Consider the following 16,714-nt stretch of genomic DNA (forward strand, 5'->3'; position numbering starts at 1 on the left):
ATGCTTGGGCTTTTATAAATGCAAAAAAATAATCATTTATATATTATAGAGTTGTTTGGGGTGGGGATAAATTAAACGCGATCTGTGATGACGTCATAATAGTGTTGCATTGTGGTCTATAGAATGGCCTGAAGTGTACATATGAAGCAGACTCGGTCGACCGAGGGTCTGTCTATATAAACTTCCCTTTAAAGAATTTATTCAACAATTTGTCTCCTCCGCATCACCTTGGTGCCATTTTGGAGAATATCCGCTGGACATATGCCGGATGTCACGCTGATACGTTGTTTCTGTTCAGATCAAATCACAACAACACGAAATGGATCCGGCGTGACACAGCTGACACAGAACAGCATACATCCAGCAGATATTCTTCAAAATGGAGCGTCAGGTCTTAAACGTCGATCCCCGTTCTGATGTGTGTGTTCTTGTTTGTAAATAAAGACTACTCATGGTGAATTCTCCAACATCTCCTTTGCTCCGACACAATAGACAACACAGTGACACAGTGAACTTGTGCAATTCACGGTTTCACTGTGTTGGTTCACAAATGTTGGAATTTAGTCATTTTGGTATGTCCAACTCAAATAATCTCTTTAGTGATATTCAGAGATTTTATTAAGTTAGATAACTTGTTTATTACTGCGATATTTACAAAATCACAGAATTATTTTTTAGAGTAGACAACAAATTGTTAAATCAACTAGATGTATTACATGTTAGATAAAATCCTAATTTTAATAATTTATCTTTTATTTAAATGATACAGTTAATTTGCAAGAGAAAATTCCTTTGACCACTGAATGTTTTCAGCTCCATCAATCAGTCATACTACAGTAGGATCAATCTAAAAATTTCATTTAAACTAATCTATTCGTTTTAGATAAGAAAACTTCCATACATAAGAAAACATTCAGCACGTTTAAATTGACATTCTCAGCTTTCGTGAAAGCTTTTACAATATAAACATGGACTTCTCAGTGTGTTTGGGTGTGGCTGTGATATCTGTCAGGTCATGTGTTCAGATGAATTTTCTGTTTGTACCCCATCACAACATTTCCTTAAACATCAGTCAAAATTATGCAAAATAACACGCAAGAAGACAAAAGGTGCATTGTGGTACAAACAACATTTTAAGTTATGTATTACAAGTCAGATCAAATAATTGAATTTAACATGTAATACATTTTTAAAATGTTGCAGATTTACTGTATGTAGCTGATTATCACATATAAACTACAACATTTTATTTAAAAAACACCATTACAAACATTATATCATATTTAAGAGCTATGATTAAATAAAAAGACAAATTGATTCAGTTTGATTCGATGGTTAATTTCAGTAGGCCTGTACTGTAATATTGCTTAAAATGATACACTGATATATCAAAAACATATTTTTGCTTGTTTAAAACAAACCTACTAATTTAATTTAATCAGTATATGCCTCAGGACATCTTGTTGATTTAACAGTGTTTTTTCTAACAATTTCAATTTCTTTTTAATAAATAAACAAACAAATTTGAAAGAATAAAAGAAAAAGAAAGAAAGAAAGAAAGAAAGAAAGAATATTTTATCAAATAAGCTCCAGCATTCCCACAACTCTTCGTACAGTAGGACAAGTAGCATGGAAAATGCATCGATTTCACACTAATTTTGTGCATGTGAATATGATCAAAATGTTAATAACTCAATCTGATGTGTTCTAGTCATTAATCCTTTAATGTTTTACAAGAAAAAACTGTTTATTTAAGTGAAAACATCATTAAAATAAAACAGTATTTGTACTAGTAACAGGTTTTTCAATAATTTTCCATCCTCACCACCGAATGTAGATAATACATAAAGCAAGCTAAACAAAGTATGCACAAAGACTTACTTTCTTCTGCAAAACACAAGATATTTTGAAGACTGTTGGGGCCAAACACTGAACCCCACTGGCTTTCCTTTTATGGACATTTTTCTAAATAACTTATTTTGTGTTCCATAAAAGAAATTAAGTCAAATAGGTTTGGAATGACTTGAGTAAATGATGATAGAATTTGTGGGTGTGCTGTCCCTTTAAAATGGTTTAAGTAACATCCGATTCCAGAAATGTTCCAAGGAAATTATGTACACTGTAAAGAAAAAAGAAAATATAAATAAATATCAGCCACAATGTAAGGAATTAATATGAAGGAATTTTCCGTATTGATTTTTTTGTTATTTTTCACTTCATTGCGTTGTGTTTTTAGGGTTTTACAGAAACGTCCTTTAAATGAATGGATAATGTCCTGTCAGAAAATCATCAATACATTTTCTGCCCCGTGTGTGTGTGTGTGTGTGTGGTGTGTGTGTGTGTGGTGTGTGTGTGTGTGTGTGTGTGTGTTTGTGTGTGTGTGTGTGTGTGTGTTTACAGTGTGTAGCTTGTATGCTGCTATAAAATCCGATTCCAGAAATGTATTGAATCTTTTCCTCATAAAGACCCTCCCACTTTGATGAGCTATAAAATTGATGCTGAAACAGGTACGTCATCTCATTCACCTCCTGATCAAACATGGATCTGCAAATCTCACTTTTTCTTCTGTTCATCTTATTTACCAGAGGTATAAAATATCAATAGTGTTTGTAATGTTACTGGGTACAAATTAAATGTCTCTCTCTCTCCCTCTCTCTCTCTCACCATCTCTCTCTCTCTTTAATTACTAAAGTACACTCTCTCAGCTGTTATGACTGCACAACTGAGTCCGGTTCTTGTAACCAGACAAATCGGTGTCCCGCTGGATTTACCAACTGCTTCAATGTAACAACTGCTGGTAAGTCCAGTATGGAAGACTGAAATGTATAATTAACTGACAGAACTTTTTTTCTGGACAGAATTTACAATTGCACACATAGAATGCTGTATATAGATTACTGAAATTATGATGACAATAGAATTAGAAATTTAAAAATGAGTGTGCAAGGAGAAAAACACTTGGTATAAATATTGGAGATAATTTAATATTGCAAAGTTTGCATTTTCGATACACCATTGGAAACACTTTCTATGTTGATATATTGATAAATAAATTTTCCATCAAAATAATGATCAGTTGAATTGCTTATTCCTGTAACTTTCATGTTTTCAGTCAACAGTACTACAGTGAATGTTACAAGTTGTGCTCCATCTGTCTGTCCAAGTGGATCCGTCAACATCAGTGCTGGACAAGTCTCTTTTCTGTGCTGTAACACTGATCCCTGTAACCTCCAAGATGCTCCAGGTTTTGAACTTTACTGTAATAGAGCAGTTTCTAAAACATTTTACAAAAAATTAGGATGTAACTTTATTTTCTATCAGGAACATGACATCAGTTGAAAAAATAATGTTGCCTTATAGGCAGAATAAACTGTTACTTTTTATGAAAGATCAGGAAGCCAGGAATGTTTCTCTTTCATACAGTGAGCACCTGTGTTGCATGCAAAATAATAGCAGGACCTTGTAAAGAAAGCAAATCTATTTTCCCTCCTACAGATCCAAGCAATAACACTTCCAGTGTAAAGTCATGTTACTCTTGTGATGGAGAGAACTGTTCAAACACAGTGAACTGTTCAGGGAGTGAAGACCACTGCTTTAATGCAACAGGTGAGAATCTGGAAAAGGAAGAAGGTCAAAAGTCATTACCTTTCTCTCTTTTATGTTTAAAGAGTTGGTACAGATCACATATACCAATGGTCAACTTGACTCTGACTCAATCTTCAATCTTTTCAACAGGGGCTTTCAGAAACTACTCACTGATTTTAAAAGGCTGTGTCTCTGAAATTATTTGCAATGCCTCAACCTTGATTACTAATATACATGGCATTTTATGTTGTAATGGGAGCCTGTGTAATGGTGCTCAGAACACCACCCACAGCACTAACGGTGTGCAGAGCACCACCCAGAGCACCACCCAGAGCTCCACCCAGAGCTCCACCCACAGCACCACCCAGAGCACCACCCAGAGCACCACCCAGAGCTCCACCCAGAGCTCCACCCACAGCACCACCCAGAGCACTAACAGTGGGCAGAGCACCACCAACAGCACTAACGGTGTGCAGAACACCACCTGGAGCTCCACCCAGAGCACCACCAAGAGTCCTAATGGATCTCAGAGTGTCACTCAGAGCTTCCTGTTCCTCTGCTGTTCTCTGCTCTCCTTCATCCTGCTGCACTGAATCCAGCAGCTCTACACATTCTACAATATGACATACTATACAGAATATATAGATTGTATTCTCTCTGTAAACTTAAACTATAGTTTGTATTCTTAAAAAAAAACAATCATTTTATGAAATAAAATATTGCATCACCTTTACACTTGTTTCTGGGTTTATTTTTTTTATAAACATTGTATTTGCATAAACATGAATTTTGTTCAATTTATCGTTTGGCTACTAACTTATTTATTTTTTAATTTTTTTAGCTGTTTTCAAGTTACTGTACTTCTGATGCTCAAAAGTAGTATGTTCAGTTTTGCTTTGTAGAACATTATTCTAACATGGGGGTGTGGACGAGTCTCAACTTTAATAAAGAATATCTCTTTGGATTTGAGACTTTAGTCTTTGCAACTTCACAGACCTTCTTTATTCACCAAGAGCTTGTAACACTCCAAAGAGAAAGGAAAATTTGAAATTGCATCATATGACCCCTTTAAGAGAATAGGGACCACCCGTTTAGACCATGCGCCCTGGTGCGCCGACTGTTTTCCCGTTGTTAAATTTGCTAAAGTGGAGTCAGACACGCCTTGAGTGCACCTGCGCTGTGTGCTTTAGACCGTGCACTTAGATTGTTAAAACAGGGCCCAATGTTCTGGGAACCAAAAACTGTTAGCTGGGAAATACTGTACATTTCAGTGTCTATTCAAACATAAGTAAATGTATGTTTGGTAGAACCACAATATGAATACTCAAGGTCACCTTGGTACAGTAGATCTTAGTTTTTTTATGTAGATCTTTAGGTTGCAAAGATTATGCATTATTTGACTCATTTGATTCATATTTAACCCCTGCTGAAAACAAAAACAAAACAAAGTCCATTCTTTATGCACATCCTATGTTCAGCCCAGTTATTTTAAGCTATTTGACCATCACAGCCACCAGCACACCCCAATCACGAACTAATTAATAAATTTAAATAGACATCGAACTAGATTTCTACAGATCCCATCTGCCCTCGTAACGCAATTTCTCCCGGCTCCTCCAGAGGTCTGTGCATGCCACTGAGCTTAGCTACATTGTTCACCATCTGAACAAAATATATAGAAAACATATGCTAGTTAAGATCTTTGAGCACACTTAACATGATAGAAAAAAAAGAAAAGAAAACTCTGTCCATTTACCCCTCTCATGTTGTTCCAAACTATGACTTTCTTTCATCATTCGAGCAAGATATTATAAACAGCATTTAGGTCCAAATAAAATTTAACCATTGACTTTCATTGTATGGACATTTTTTATAAACACCTTCATTTGTGTTCTGCAGAAAAAAGTAAATTTAAAACTTTATAAACCATTATCTCTAGCTTCCGCTAACTGTTGTACATGCGTTCCCAGCAGATGACATTGGATGTCGACGTACTGTAGCTTAAGCTCCGGTGCCATAATAAAGCTTGGAAGAGCCAGGACATTTTTAAATATAACTCTGATTATATTCATCTGAAGAAAGAAAGTCATATACCAAAGTCATATACAGTAAATTATAGGGTAATTTTCTTTTTTGGGGGGAACCATCCCTTAAATTTTCTCTCTACTATATTTGACATATTGTGATGGAAACCATGGAAACAGGTAGAAGGGTTCACCACTAGGGGTGATCTCTGTGAACTTTCGATCTCTGTGTAATTCACAGTTCCCTTTCAGTCGGTCACTTTCCGACGTTACGTCAGAAAGAGACTGACGAATGGGGTCTCGCCCGAGAGCCCAATCACCTTCGAGTGGTAACAAAACGAGCCAATGGTGAACAGTGTACCTTGGTCTGCGGGATTTGCATCGCGAGCTCCGCCCCGCTGTGTGGGTATATATGGAGCAGCGCAAGCAACTCGCATTCAAGCTTTCGATCTCCTGCTGGTTTCACCGGAGTGTTTACAAAGCGAGTCAGCTGGTGTTGGTGTGGTGGCACGATTCAGCAGCTAGACCATACCTCCCTCACCTACCTCCCTCCCCTCACCTCTTCAGCACCACTGTTTCTGGGTGCGCTCGATATATATGGCTCCTTGTGACGGCCACGATCGCTGTGTCACGTGTCTGGGCTTTCAGCATGCTGAGACTGCATTCGTGGATGACTCATGTCCTCATTGCAGGGACTTTACCATCTCGGTGTTAAGATCGAGACTTGATTACCTTAAAAGGTATAGAGTCCCCTCCTGCACCACCAGTGTTCTTTAGCTCCTCTTCTTGTAAGAGGGCTACTTCGGCTGGTGTGCCAGGGTGATCTGAGGGTTTACCATTTGGGGATTCCCAAGACGAGCCAGGCCTCCTCGGGCCACACCCCCCTCACAACCCCTGCAGCCGGTGAGGTTCCGGATGGGTTTGCTGGGGGGAGGCGGGCTTCTCAGGTTCCTGACATATCATCCCAGGACCAAGACCAAAACCATATCTCCACATCACAATCACAACTCGAGTCTTCGGGAGATGAGGATTCGGCTGTGTTGCCTCCCTCGGGAGTGCCGAGTTGGTGGTCAGCGTTGTCCGAGTCTGCATCCCGAGCTGACGGCCGTGCTTTCCCAGGCAGCTGAGAGCATCGGGCTTGAGTGGAATCCTCCACCCTGTCCCGAGCGCTCAAGGCTGGACGATTGGTTCCTGGGGGCTGCTCGTGCTGATCGCCAGCACCCCCCACTGGTTCCTTTCTTCCCGGAGGTGCACCAGGAAGTGACCAGTTCATGGAAAGCACCTTTAACCAGAACTCAGTGCTTCAGGACCTCAGACCAGCTCTTTGTTTGTTATGGAGGTCAGCAGAAGGGAAAGGCTGTCTCGAAGCAGAGGTTATCCCACTGAATAGTGGGTGCTATTGTCCTGGCTTATCAGGCTCAAGACCTGCCATGCCCCCTGCCATGCCCCCTAGGGGTGAGAGCTCACTCAGCGGGGCGGGTGCGACACCTAACACGTTTGCAAGATTTTATAATCTCTGTGACCGGGACCGAGGACCGGCTCGGTGTCAATCCGCTTGCTGCGTCATTCCACTCCACTCACTGGAACTCTACACCCCCCGTCCCACCAAGTACTCCACCCCTCAGGGTCCAGAAACCTACTCACCTCCAAGGTTCAGAACCCTGGGTTCCTCCAGCACTGTTGATGTCCAGCACTTGCGTGCATGCCCCTTCGGTCAGCCCTGTGTTGGACTAGGTGCCTCCATGTGTTGTGACCCCCAGTCTCTTTCTGACATAACGTCTCCGTTCCCTCCTTCAGGGAACGAGGGTTACATCAGTAACCTAGATGTTTCATGGATATCACCCCCCGCCCCCCCCCCATTATAAACATGCATTTATTATGTCTATGGTTTCAACTGTCAGAGGTTGTTTTTTATTGGGTTCAATTTACTCAGTTTCTTACGTTTTTGTTAAGGATGAATAATATTGATTTTGAAATAAGTTAGACAAGTTTTTTGTCATTTACAAAACCATTTTATTTTTTAGGGTATAGACAAAAGAAAAAAAAAAAAATCAAAAACAACAACATAGAAATATAAAAATATACCAGTACAAATCAAAATAAAAACAACAACAGTTGAAAACTAAATCCATTTTATTTATAAAGCACAAAACACATAAATATTTTACAGGTATTTCATTTAAAGCACAGTTTTTAGTGTTGTGCATCAGACATAAATCTGCAACATTTTAAAAATGTATTACATGTTAGATAAAATCATATTTTTATAATGTCTCTTTTATTTATTTTTAAATGTTGGTATAACTCAAAACTTATCTGCCCACGCACATAATTTTGCATAGCAACTGATGTTTAAGGAAGTTTTTTGGTGGGTTTTTTTCTACAGTTAATTTGCAAGAGAAAATTCCTTTGACCACTGAATGTTTTCAGCTCCATCAATCAGTCATAAAACAAAAAATTCAATCTAAAAAAATCAATTAAACTAATATAATAAAACTACAAAACAAAACAAAAAAACAAAAACGAACAAACAGAAAGTTTAAATTGACATTCTCAGCTTTCGTGAAAGCTTTTACAATATAAACATGGAACTTCTCAGTGTGTTTGGGTGTGTAGGCTGTGATATATCTGTCAGGTCATACATGTGTTTCAGATGAATTTTCTGTTTGTACCCCATCACAACATTCCTTAAACATCAGTCAAATTATGCAAAATAACACGCAAGAAGACAAAAGGTGGATTGTGGTACAAACAACATTTTAAGTTATGTATTACAAGTCAGATCAAATAATTGAATTTAACATGTAATACATTTTTAAAACGTTGCAGATTTATGTTGCTGATTATCACATATAAAATACAACATTTTATTTAAAAAACACCATTAAAAACATCATATCATATTTAAGAGCTATGATTAAATAAAAAGAAAAATTGATTCAGTTTGATTTGGTGGTTAATTTCAGTAGGCCTGTACTGTAATATTGCTTAAAATGATACACTGATATATCAAAAACATATTTTTTACTGCTAATTTAATTTAATCAGTATATGCCTCAGACCATCTTGTTAATTTAACAGTGTTTTTTCTAACAATTTTAATTTCTTTTTTCTATGCTTTACTTAGCCAACTTTTTTGTTCGATTATTTTGCTTATTTTGCTTTTAGTTTGTTTTTTACAATTCATTGCGTTGTGTTTTAGGGTTTACAGAAATGTCCTTAAAACGAATGGATAATGTCCTGTCAGAAAATCACCAATACATGTTCTGTGTGCAGAGGCGTAGCAATAGGGCAGGCAAGGCAGGCAATTGCCTGGGGCCCCACATTCTGACCATTTGAACAATCAGAAATGTCATTATTAATATAACATGGAGCAATATATCTGCATCCCAAACACCTTACACTCTCAGAAATACAGGTACAACAGCTGTCACTTGGGTGGTACCTTTTCAAAAGGTACATATTTGTACCTAAAGGGTTCATTTTGGTACCTTAAAGGTACACATTGGTCCTTAAAGTGTACATATTAGAACCTAATAGGAACAAAGGTGTACCTTTTGAAAAGGTACCGCCCAGTGGCAGCTGTTGTACCTGTATTTCTGAGAGTGTACGGATATTCATAAGCAGCAGATCTTACACTCAGAGAGAATAAAGATGTGAAGCTAAAGAAATAGGATGGTATATCAACATTAAATTTGGATTTTACAGTGTCTGAACTCAACATAGCTTTGCTAGGCACTGGATATACAGCTCCAGTACAAGATCAATTATGTTATGCCATGTTCCAACAGTTGCCAATAGAATCATTTAAGTTAGTGCTAAAACTCTTTAATACAATATGGAGGGATGGAATAATACAGAGTTGTTGGAAAAGTGCAGTTATACTACCATTTAACAAACCTGGTAAAGATCCAACTAATCCTGGTAATTATAGGCCCATAGCGCTGGCATCTCACTTATGCAAATGGATGGAAAGGATAATAGTTCACAGGATATTGCATGTATTAGAGCAGAGAGGATTATATTTGGGTATTATATTTGGGTATATTTGAAGTATATTTGGGGGGGGGGGGTTGTGGCCTAGTGGTTAGACAGTTTGACTCCCAATCCTAAGGTTGTGGGTTCGAGTCTCGGGCCAGCAATACCACAACACAGTGTGTGTGTGTGTGTTCACTGCTGTGTGCACTTTGGATGAGTTAAATGCAGAGCAAAATTCTGAGTTTTTGGGTCACACCATACTTGCCCCTTTATGTCACTCTTCACGTTATGACATTGCGTGAGGGGCTTATGATACTACAGTATGTGGAGGGAAGGACTGCTTATTAAACTAAGTAGAATGGGTTTTGGAGGAAGAATATATAATTGGATAATGGACTTTTTAACTAATAGGAAAATTAGAGTGAAAGTTGGATCAGATGTATCTATGGAGTTTAATGTAAATAATGGTATTCCCCAGGGGAGTGCAATCAGCCCTGATAAATGACATGTTTTCAAATTTAGATGACCACATCAAATCAGCGTTATATGCAGATGATGGGGCAATATGGATGAGAGGAATGAATGTGGCATTGTGATTCATTTAAAAAAGATGTACATAATCTGATTAATTATTAGAAATATATACAGTATCAACTTTAGACTTATTCTGTGTTTATTTTCATATACTCCTGTTAATCAAAGGACATTAGTCAGAGGATTAGAATAATTTGAAAAGACCTGAACTACTTTCACACTACTAAAATATGTAATTAAGTTACTAGCTGAGTGATGTTTTTGATTGGCAATCTCTAGAGAGCAGGGTTAATGATAGCTGATACAATGCTGATAGATAAAGTGTGATGACAAACTTTGATACTGGCTAATCTGAAAGTTTAAAATAGTTTAAAATAAAGTTTAGAAATAACAAACAATCCATAAAATAAAAATAACACCATTAAAATAAAAAAACACATCATATTAGACTACTTCAGACAACATCAGACTGCTATGAAAACACAAAGAGTGCTGGTTGCTGGGCTAGAAATTAGTAATTTTAGTATGCTTTACACATGTTATTAGACTACTTCAGACAACATCAGACTGCTATGAAAACACAAAGAGTGCTGGTTGCTGGGCGTTACCGGTATTTTTAGTATGCATTTGCTATGAAAACACAAAGAGTGCTGGTTGCTGGGCGTTACCGGTATTTTTAGTATGCATTTACACGCTGGTAGCATGTTTTAGTATATTGCAAATGTTGCACATCGTAGCAAGTTAATTAAATAAAACTTAAACCGCATCATTTACCAGCAGGTGGCAGCAGATGATATCTTGTACCTAACAACACCTTTGCATTTGTGGAAGCTACAAGCTGAACAACTGAAGCAAACTGGCTTTAAGCAAAAAATCTTAATCTTCTAAACTCCCCTGATGACTGACTCTGCTTATTGATCGGCCTCACTGATACTAGTCAGCAGATCAATAAGTGGATTAAGTTGTAGAAAATGTAACTGGTTTTATCAGAGGGTGCAAAGATCAAATGATAACCATTATGTATGTTTGAGCTCAAATCTAATCATGTGCATTTGACCTGATAATATTAACATCCTTTTCTAAAGCAATCACAACGGTTCTTAAAAACTTGTTTGTGTCTCTTGTGCAATCAAAATCAAAACACAGAGAGCAAGCTACTGTGTGATCAATGAGTATATAAGATATTTTTGTGCAGCTTATTTAAATCTAGAGTGAGTTCCACATTTAATCAGTAACTGAACTTTGAATGTCCCATTCGAAGCAAAAGACCCACCATATCACTGACCGTGACTGAGTGACAGAGCTGCGCTGTGTTGCTGTGTCTCTGAAATAGCTGTTATTTGTTGAGTTAAATAAAAAAGAATGATATTGTGGATGCCATCAAAGGGAAAATGCAGTTCATAAATAAATATTGCATTCAGATATGTTCTATTAGGTGTAAGGTGTGCAATATTGCATGTAACACTATACAGAAGCCCTGAACTGCAAGGGGGAAAAAATAATTATGCAAATACATAAATAATAGAATTAATAAAAAAAGAAAATACAAAAATATAAACAAAAAAGACTATTAAGAAAAAATGAAAAAAAAAAAAAAATCTATCAGAAAAAAATCTGGAAAAAATTGTGGGACACCTACGTTTACTTCACTATATTACAGTTAAATCCTAATCTAATCCTGACAAACTATATTTCGTTGGAACGGTCTGAGACTCCTGAATAGATATTTTACCAATGTTTTTTGTTAAAAAAATTTGTAGGAAAAGTAATAGATTAATTTATGACAAGAGTGCACCTCAAAAATCTACATCATAACAGGAGTTCTGAACTCTATCACATATATAAAAGTCTCTATCACGCTTTAGAAATCATCAGAAATTATCAACTGAAAACTTAAAATCTCAAAATTCATCCTTCGAAACCCATTTTAAAATCATACATTGCATTACCATGAAAATGGTACATCAATATCATGTTCAATATCAACATTTTTTCATTCATGAATTATAAAAAATTTAAGTTTGGATTGTGCACTTTCAAGTCTATGTTAAAAAATGTGAGTGACAGTTAAGGGGTTAAACTTACATTTCTTTTAAAAAAAATTAAAAGAGAAATTTAAATCCCCTTGTGGTTCAAGACTTTCATATAAAAATATACAGAAAATAATTAGTAATTTATATATAATGAAGATTATATATAATGATAATGAAGTAAAAAAGACATGGGGGGAAATTGTAAAAGAAGATGAAACAAAAGCCCCTTCCAAATAACTAAAAACAATTTGGCACAAAATAGAAGACATAAAATTGTAAAAAAAAAAAAAAAAAAAATATATATATATATATATATATATATATATATATATATATATCTATATATAATATAATCTATATAATAATAATATAATAATAATTATTAAATTTAAAAAAAGGATAGAATGAACATGCACCATGAAAATATCATATAATAAAGTACTTCAGAATAGAAATAGATCAAGCGAACGATTGGTCGAGAGAGAGAGAGAGAGAGAGAGAGAGAGAGAGAGAGAGAGAGAGAGAGAGAGAGAGCGAGCTCATTGGCAGCGTGCTCACCTGATTGCGGGGCTTCTTTTCATCTTCTGCCGCATCAAAGGGTCATTTCGCCCACTGCGCTGAGAATGAAGTGATCACCGCACCGCGCCACATTCGCCGTTAAACCTACATTGACGCTTTTCGCCCACAAGACGACTATGAAGAACAGCAAACCGATTGCTCTGGACCGGCGCGATTTTCATTCCCTGCTGGATGTGATCGGCGGCTTCGGTGCCGTAGTCGCCGTGGGGATCATTGCCATGCTGTCGGTGTGCGCCGCGTTCTTCATTTACCGATCCTTTAGAGGTCAGCGCGGAAAGGGTGACGAGAATAACGGGAACGAAACGACGGTAGCATCGGGAGAAGGGAGCGCGTCTCGGAGGAGGAAAAGAGAGAGGGATGATCGCCCTACCGAGTCAACAGGTAAAACCGGACAATTGTTGAAGCATAGGCTAAATGATTGTGCGAGACTTTTTTGTGCAGTACCAGATATAAAATATCACTATTACTTGTCAGATGTCACTGTCTAGAAAGCACACGCGTCAACGTGACTCCCATAGACTGCAGAAAGGTGTTTTGGTGCGTGGACCGCGCTGTTTTGGCCAGTCAGAAAACTCAGCCAATCAGAAACGATTTCTGCAGATCATTCACTTTGTGCATTTTCTGACAAAAAAAAAAAAAAAAAAAAATTAGAGGACGGGTTTTTGAGATTGATTGTTTTTGATTTTGGTCATGTTTGGAATCATTTTAGACTTAAATCTAGGTCACAAACAAATCAACAAAAAATAAACACTCAGGCAAGAATATAATATAAAAAATAATAATAATAATAATAATAATAAAGCATAACAAATTTGGAAATATACACATTCAAAAGTTTGGGGTCTGTATTATTATTATTATTTTTTTTAAAGAAATTAATACTTTTATTAATTAAGGATGCATAAAATTGTTACAGTGGCAGTAATTTATTATGTTACAAAATATTTCTATTTTAAATGGATTTTGATTATTAATGATAATAATCAGAAATGTTTCTTGAGCAGCAAATTATCATATTAGAATGATTTCTGAAGATCATGTGACACTGAAGACCAAAATAATGATGCTGAAAATTCAGCTTTACATCACAGGAATAAACATTTTAAAATATATTACAATAGAAAACTGTTATTTTAAGCTGTAATATTTCACAATATTACTGTTTTTATTTTTTTACTAGTCTACTGTGTCTTTGATCAAATAAATGCAGCCTTGGTTTAAAAAACATTTGATAGATCCCAAACTTTTACTATGATACTTTCCTGCAACACTGAAAACCTGCAGCTTTGAGTTTTGTGTTTTTTAAATTCAGCTACGAGGTCAGTCTGAACAGTGTTTTTTTTTTTTTTTTTGCATTCATTAGCACACTGAATTGTTATTAGTCTTTTCTTTCTTGCATTTCTTTAACCATCTAACTGTTTAACAGGTCTTTACACTGCAAAGCCAGCAAAGAAGCCTTGTTGTGTCTGAATGTTTGCTGGCTATTATATTCCACAGTCACGTGCATGCAGTTTGCGGGTTGGTTGAGAGATTGACAGTGACTCTCGTGTTCATCTGCCAAGAATACAAGATGAACCGAGTGTTGTGACAGTGCAAAGTTGAAGGCAGCTCTGATGCAGCATTTCATTTCATAGAGCCGAAGGCTGAAACGTAGACACTATTATTTTGCTGCCCTGTAAGCACTGGTATTTCTTTCTAGAAATGCAAATCAGTCAGTCCTAAAGTTTATTTTTTCCTCATGTTTTTGCTGAGCGACTACTGATGATTTTTGGTTGATTTATTACCTACCAAGGTCCCTCAGTAAGTAACCTACTTCAACTGCAGGTCATTAACATTGACTATTTTTGGATTTAAAAACAGTGACTTGCACTTTTCCCATGAACCGGTTTTCTCCTTATGAAAATTGTTTAACAACCATAAAACCAATGACAACATTAATGCACTAATAACATGTTGAGTCAAAATAAGGATGAAAAAGAGGTAAAGCAATAAAAAAGACTGTTCTTTGCTAAAAGAATTCCCACATGAATCTTTGATCACTTGAAGCACAAGTGACATAATGCATTTTCGTTCTCCTTTAGGAGTATGTCAGGATGAAAAGCAGAAGAAGTGCAGTGAATCCACTAACCTCTCATCCACTGACAGCATGCTCCAGAGCATACCAGAGGTACCAGAGAAAGACCTGAATGAAAGCACTCTCAAGGACTTGGAGGAGATTACAGATGAGCTTCTAACGGATTTGGAACCTGAAATGGGAGAAAAAACGGATTCTGATCTGGATCAGTGTTTAGAAATGGATCCTGATGAAAACACGGAATGTGAGGAACATATTCAGCATGAGGATGATGATGATGGTGGTGGTGGGTGTGAGGTTTTGGCTGATGTGAGTGTAGGTTCGACGCAGTTGGACGTCCAACGCAATTCTGTCAAGAAGGAAATTGAAGAATATCTTGACAAGTCTGTGAGTGTAGAAACAGATGAACCGTCTGAAACTGAAAGCGCTCGGGATATCATTTATCAGAGACGTCAAGATCATGTCATTACTCAAAGCAATTCTTCTTCAGACCAAGCCAGTAAGATCCAGTTAGAGGAAAACATCAAGACATCTACTGTAGAGGAAGCAGAGGACACGAGCAAGAAGTCTGAAGACCATCATGATTGGCGTTTTCCACAAACAAATAACTTTGATTGCTGTTGCTGTGATAAGAAGACGGATACGGTTGAGAAAATGAAAGGCCAGCCATGGTTTGACACTGGAAGCTACGCCACAGACGCCACAAACCTGAGCTCTGCTGTGGAAACAATGGTCAACCACAGCAGCAGGTTTGACTTCCAGAACTACTTGGGTTTCCAAGCAGATAATACGTTCATTGGTGGGTCTTCAACACAGGTGAGCCTCTCACAAGAGAAGAAAACTGATGAAGAGAGTGCGACAATGGAAAAGAAACATGAAAAGAATGAGATCAGCATCATGGAAGCCATTATGGACAATAACGAGTGGCTAAACGTAGGAGCACCAGAGTTCAGAGATCTTCCTTGGCTTACACCAGCTGCAAATGAAGAAAAACAGATGCAACAAGAAAAAGAAGGGCAAGTCAAGACCGGTTTAGCCAAAGATGATGACGAACCGGCTAATAAAAGAGTAGCTACTGTTCCGCCTTTATCACAAGCGGTTAACGTAACCTTCAGGATTCACTACATCACATACTCACCAAGCCAGATAGTGGCTGTTACCGGGAGCCTGCAGGAATTGGGGGCCTGGGAGAGATTTGTTCCACTACAGGAAGCCAAGGACGGGTTCTGGGCCAACACTATCAGCCTCCCTATGGAGAGCCAGGTGGAGTGGAAGTTCGTCCTGGTGGAAGACGGAAGGATCTCTCGCTGGGAGGAGTGTGGAAACCGCTATCTCTTCTTAACAAGCCAAGATGAAGACATCTATCTTGATAAGTGCTGGGGATGTTCTTGAACTCAGAGGTGACTATCTTCTAGGGCTGCACGATCAATCAATATAAAATTGAAAATCATGATACGGTTGTGGTTTAAATAAATTAAATATATATATATATATATATATATAATTGTATATATATATATATATATATATATGTACATTTTGTCTGAAAATAAATAAAGACAGCCATAAATATTAGTATTGTAACTTTACAGTTAAAATAAAATCATTATTATTAATTTTTTTTTAAAGATTAAGTTTAGTACAGAGACCCGCACATGACATGCAAGAAAAAATAAATAAATTGTGCTTACAATTTACTAATTCGTTCCCTCGATGTATTAAAACGTGCACACGATTACTATTTCATTCCCTCGATTTGCTAATTTGTGCACACAATTTACTAATACGCTCTATCGATTTATAAATCGTGTGCACGATTAAGCAAAACGAGGAAACTAATTAGTAAATTGTGCATACAATTTATAAATCGAGGGAACGAAATAGTAAATCGTGCACATGATTTAGCC

The 16,714-nt window shown here is 37.0% G+C and overlaps 2 protein-coding genes and 1 long non-coding RNA gene across 4 annotated transcripts in view; 2 read left to right on the forward strand and 1 right to left on the reverse strand.

Moving 5' to 3' along the window:
* Nucleotides 1–12,837, reverse strand: part of LOC122149270 — a 14,633-nt gene extending 1,796 nt beyond the window's left edge. The window contains exon 1 of the long non-coding RNA XR_006162894.1: nucleotides 12,713–12,837. This is a non-coding gene — a long non-coding RNA (uncharacterized LOC122149270). The remainder of the gene's footprint in view (nucleotides 1–12,712) is intronic.
* On the forward strand, nucleotides 2,485–4,488 carry LOC109086052 (Y' element ATP-dependent helicase YEL077C-like). Of its 2 annotated transcripts, XM_042778618.1 has the most exons (5): nucleotides 2,485–2,587; nucleotides 2,693–2,797; nucleotides 3,113–3,244; nucleotides 3,496–3,606; nucleotides 3,736–4,482. In XM_042778618.1, the coding sequence occupies exons 1-5, from the start codon at nucleotides 2,539–2,541 to the stop codon at nucleotides 4,176–4,178; spliced, it is 840 nt and encodes a 279-aa protein (XP_042634552.1). In that variant the 5' UTR covers nucleotides 2,485–2,538; the 3' UTR covers nucleotides 4,179–4,482. The 2 variants fall into 2 exon arrangements, with proteins under 2 accessions (XP_042634552.1, XP_042634550.1); XM_042778616.1 differs by having other exon boundaries at nucleotides 3,496–4,488.
* LOC109086029 lies at nucleotides 12,694–16,296 on the forward strand. Its single transcript, XM_019100517.2, has 2 exons — nucleotides 12,694–13,114; nucleotides 14,815–16,296. Exons 1-2 carry the CDS (start codon nucleotides 12,850–12,852, stop codon nucleotides 16,197–16,199), a joined length of 1,650 nt encoding a protein of 549 aa, XP_018956062.2. The 5' UTR covers nucleotides 12,694–12,849; the 3' UTR covers nucleotides 16,200–16,296.
* Nucleotides 16,297–16,714: the final 418 nt, after the last annotated feature.

Source organism: Cyprinus carpio, chromosome A21, assembly GCF_018340385.1.
Source record: "Cyprinus carpio isolate SPL01 chromosome A21, ASM1834038v1, whole genome shotgun sequence".
In the NCBI taxonomy this organism is placed as follows: domain Eukaryota; kingdom Metazoa; phylum Chordata; class Actinopteri; order Cypriniformes; family Cyprinidae; genus Cyprinus; species Cyprinus carpio.

Coding starts and splice junctions, on each gene's coding strand:
- LOC109086052 (XM_042778616.1), top strand. CDS start 2,539: ATGGATCTGCAAATCTCACTTTTTCTTCTGTTCATCTTATTTACCAGA. Junction 2,798..3,112: donor CTTCAATGTAACAACTGCTG/GTAAGTCCAGTA, acceptor TCATGTTTTCAG/TCAACAGTACTACAGTGAAT. Junction 3,245..3,495: donor TAACCTCCAAGATGCTCCAG/GTTTTGAACTTT, acceptor TCCCTCCTACAG/ATCCAAGCAATAACACTTCC.
- LOC109086029 (XM_019100517.2), top strand. CDS start 12,850: ATGAAGAACAGCAAACCGATTGCTCTGGACCGGCGCGATTTTCATTCC. Junction 13,115..14,814: donor TCGCCCTACCGAGTCAACAG/GTAAAACCGGAC, acceptor GTTCTCCTTTAG/GAGTATGTCAGGATGAAAAG.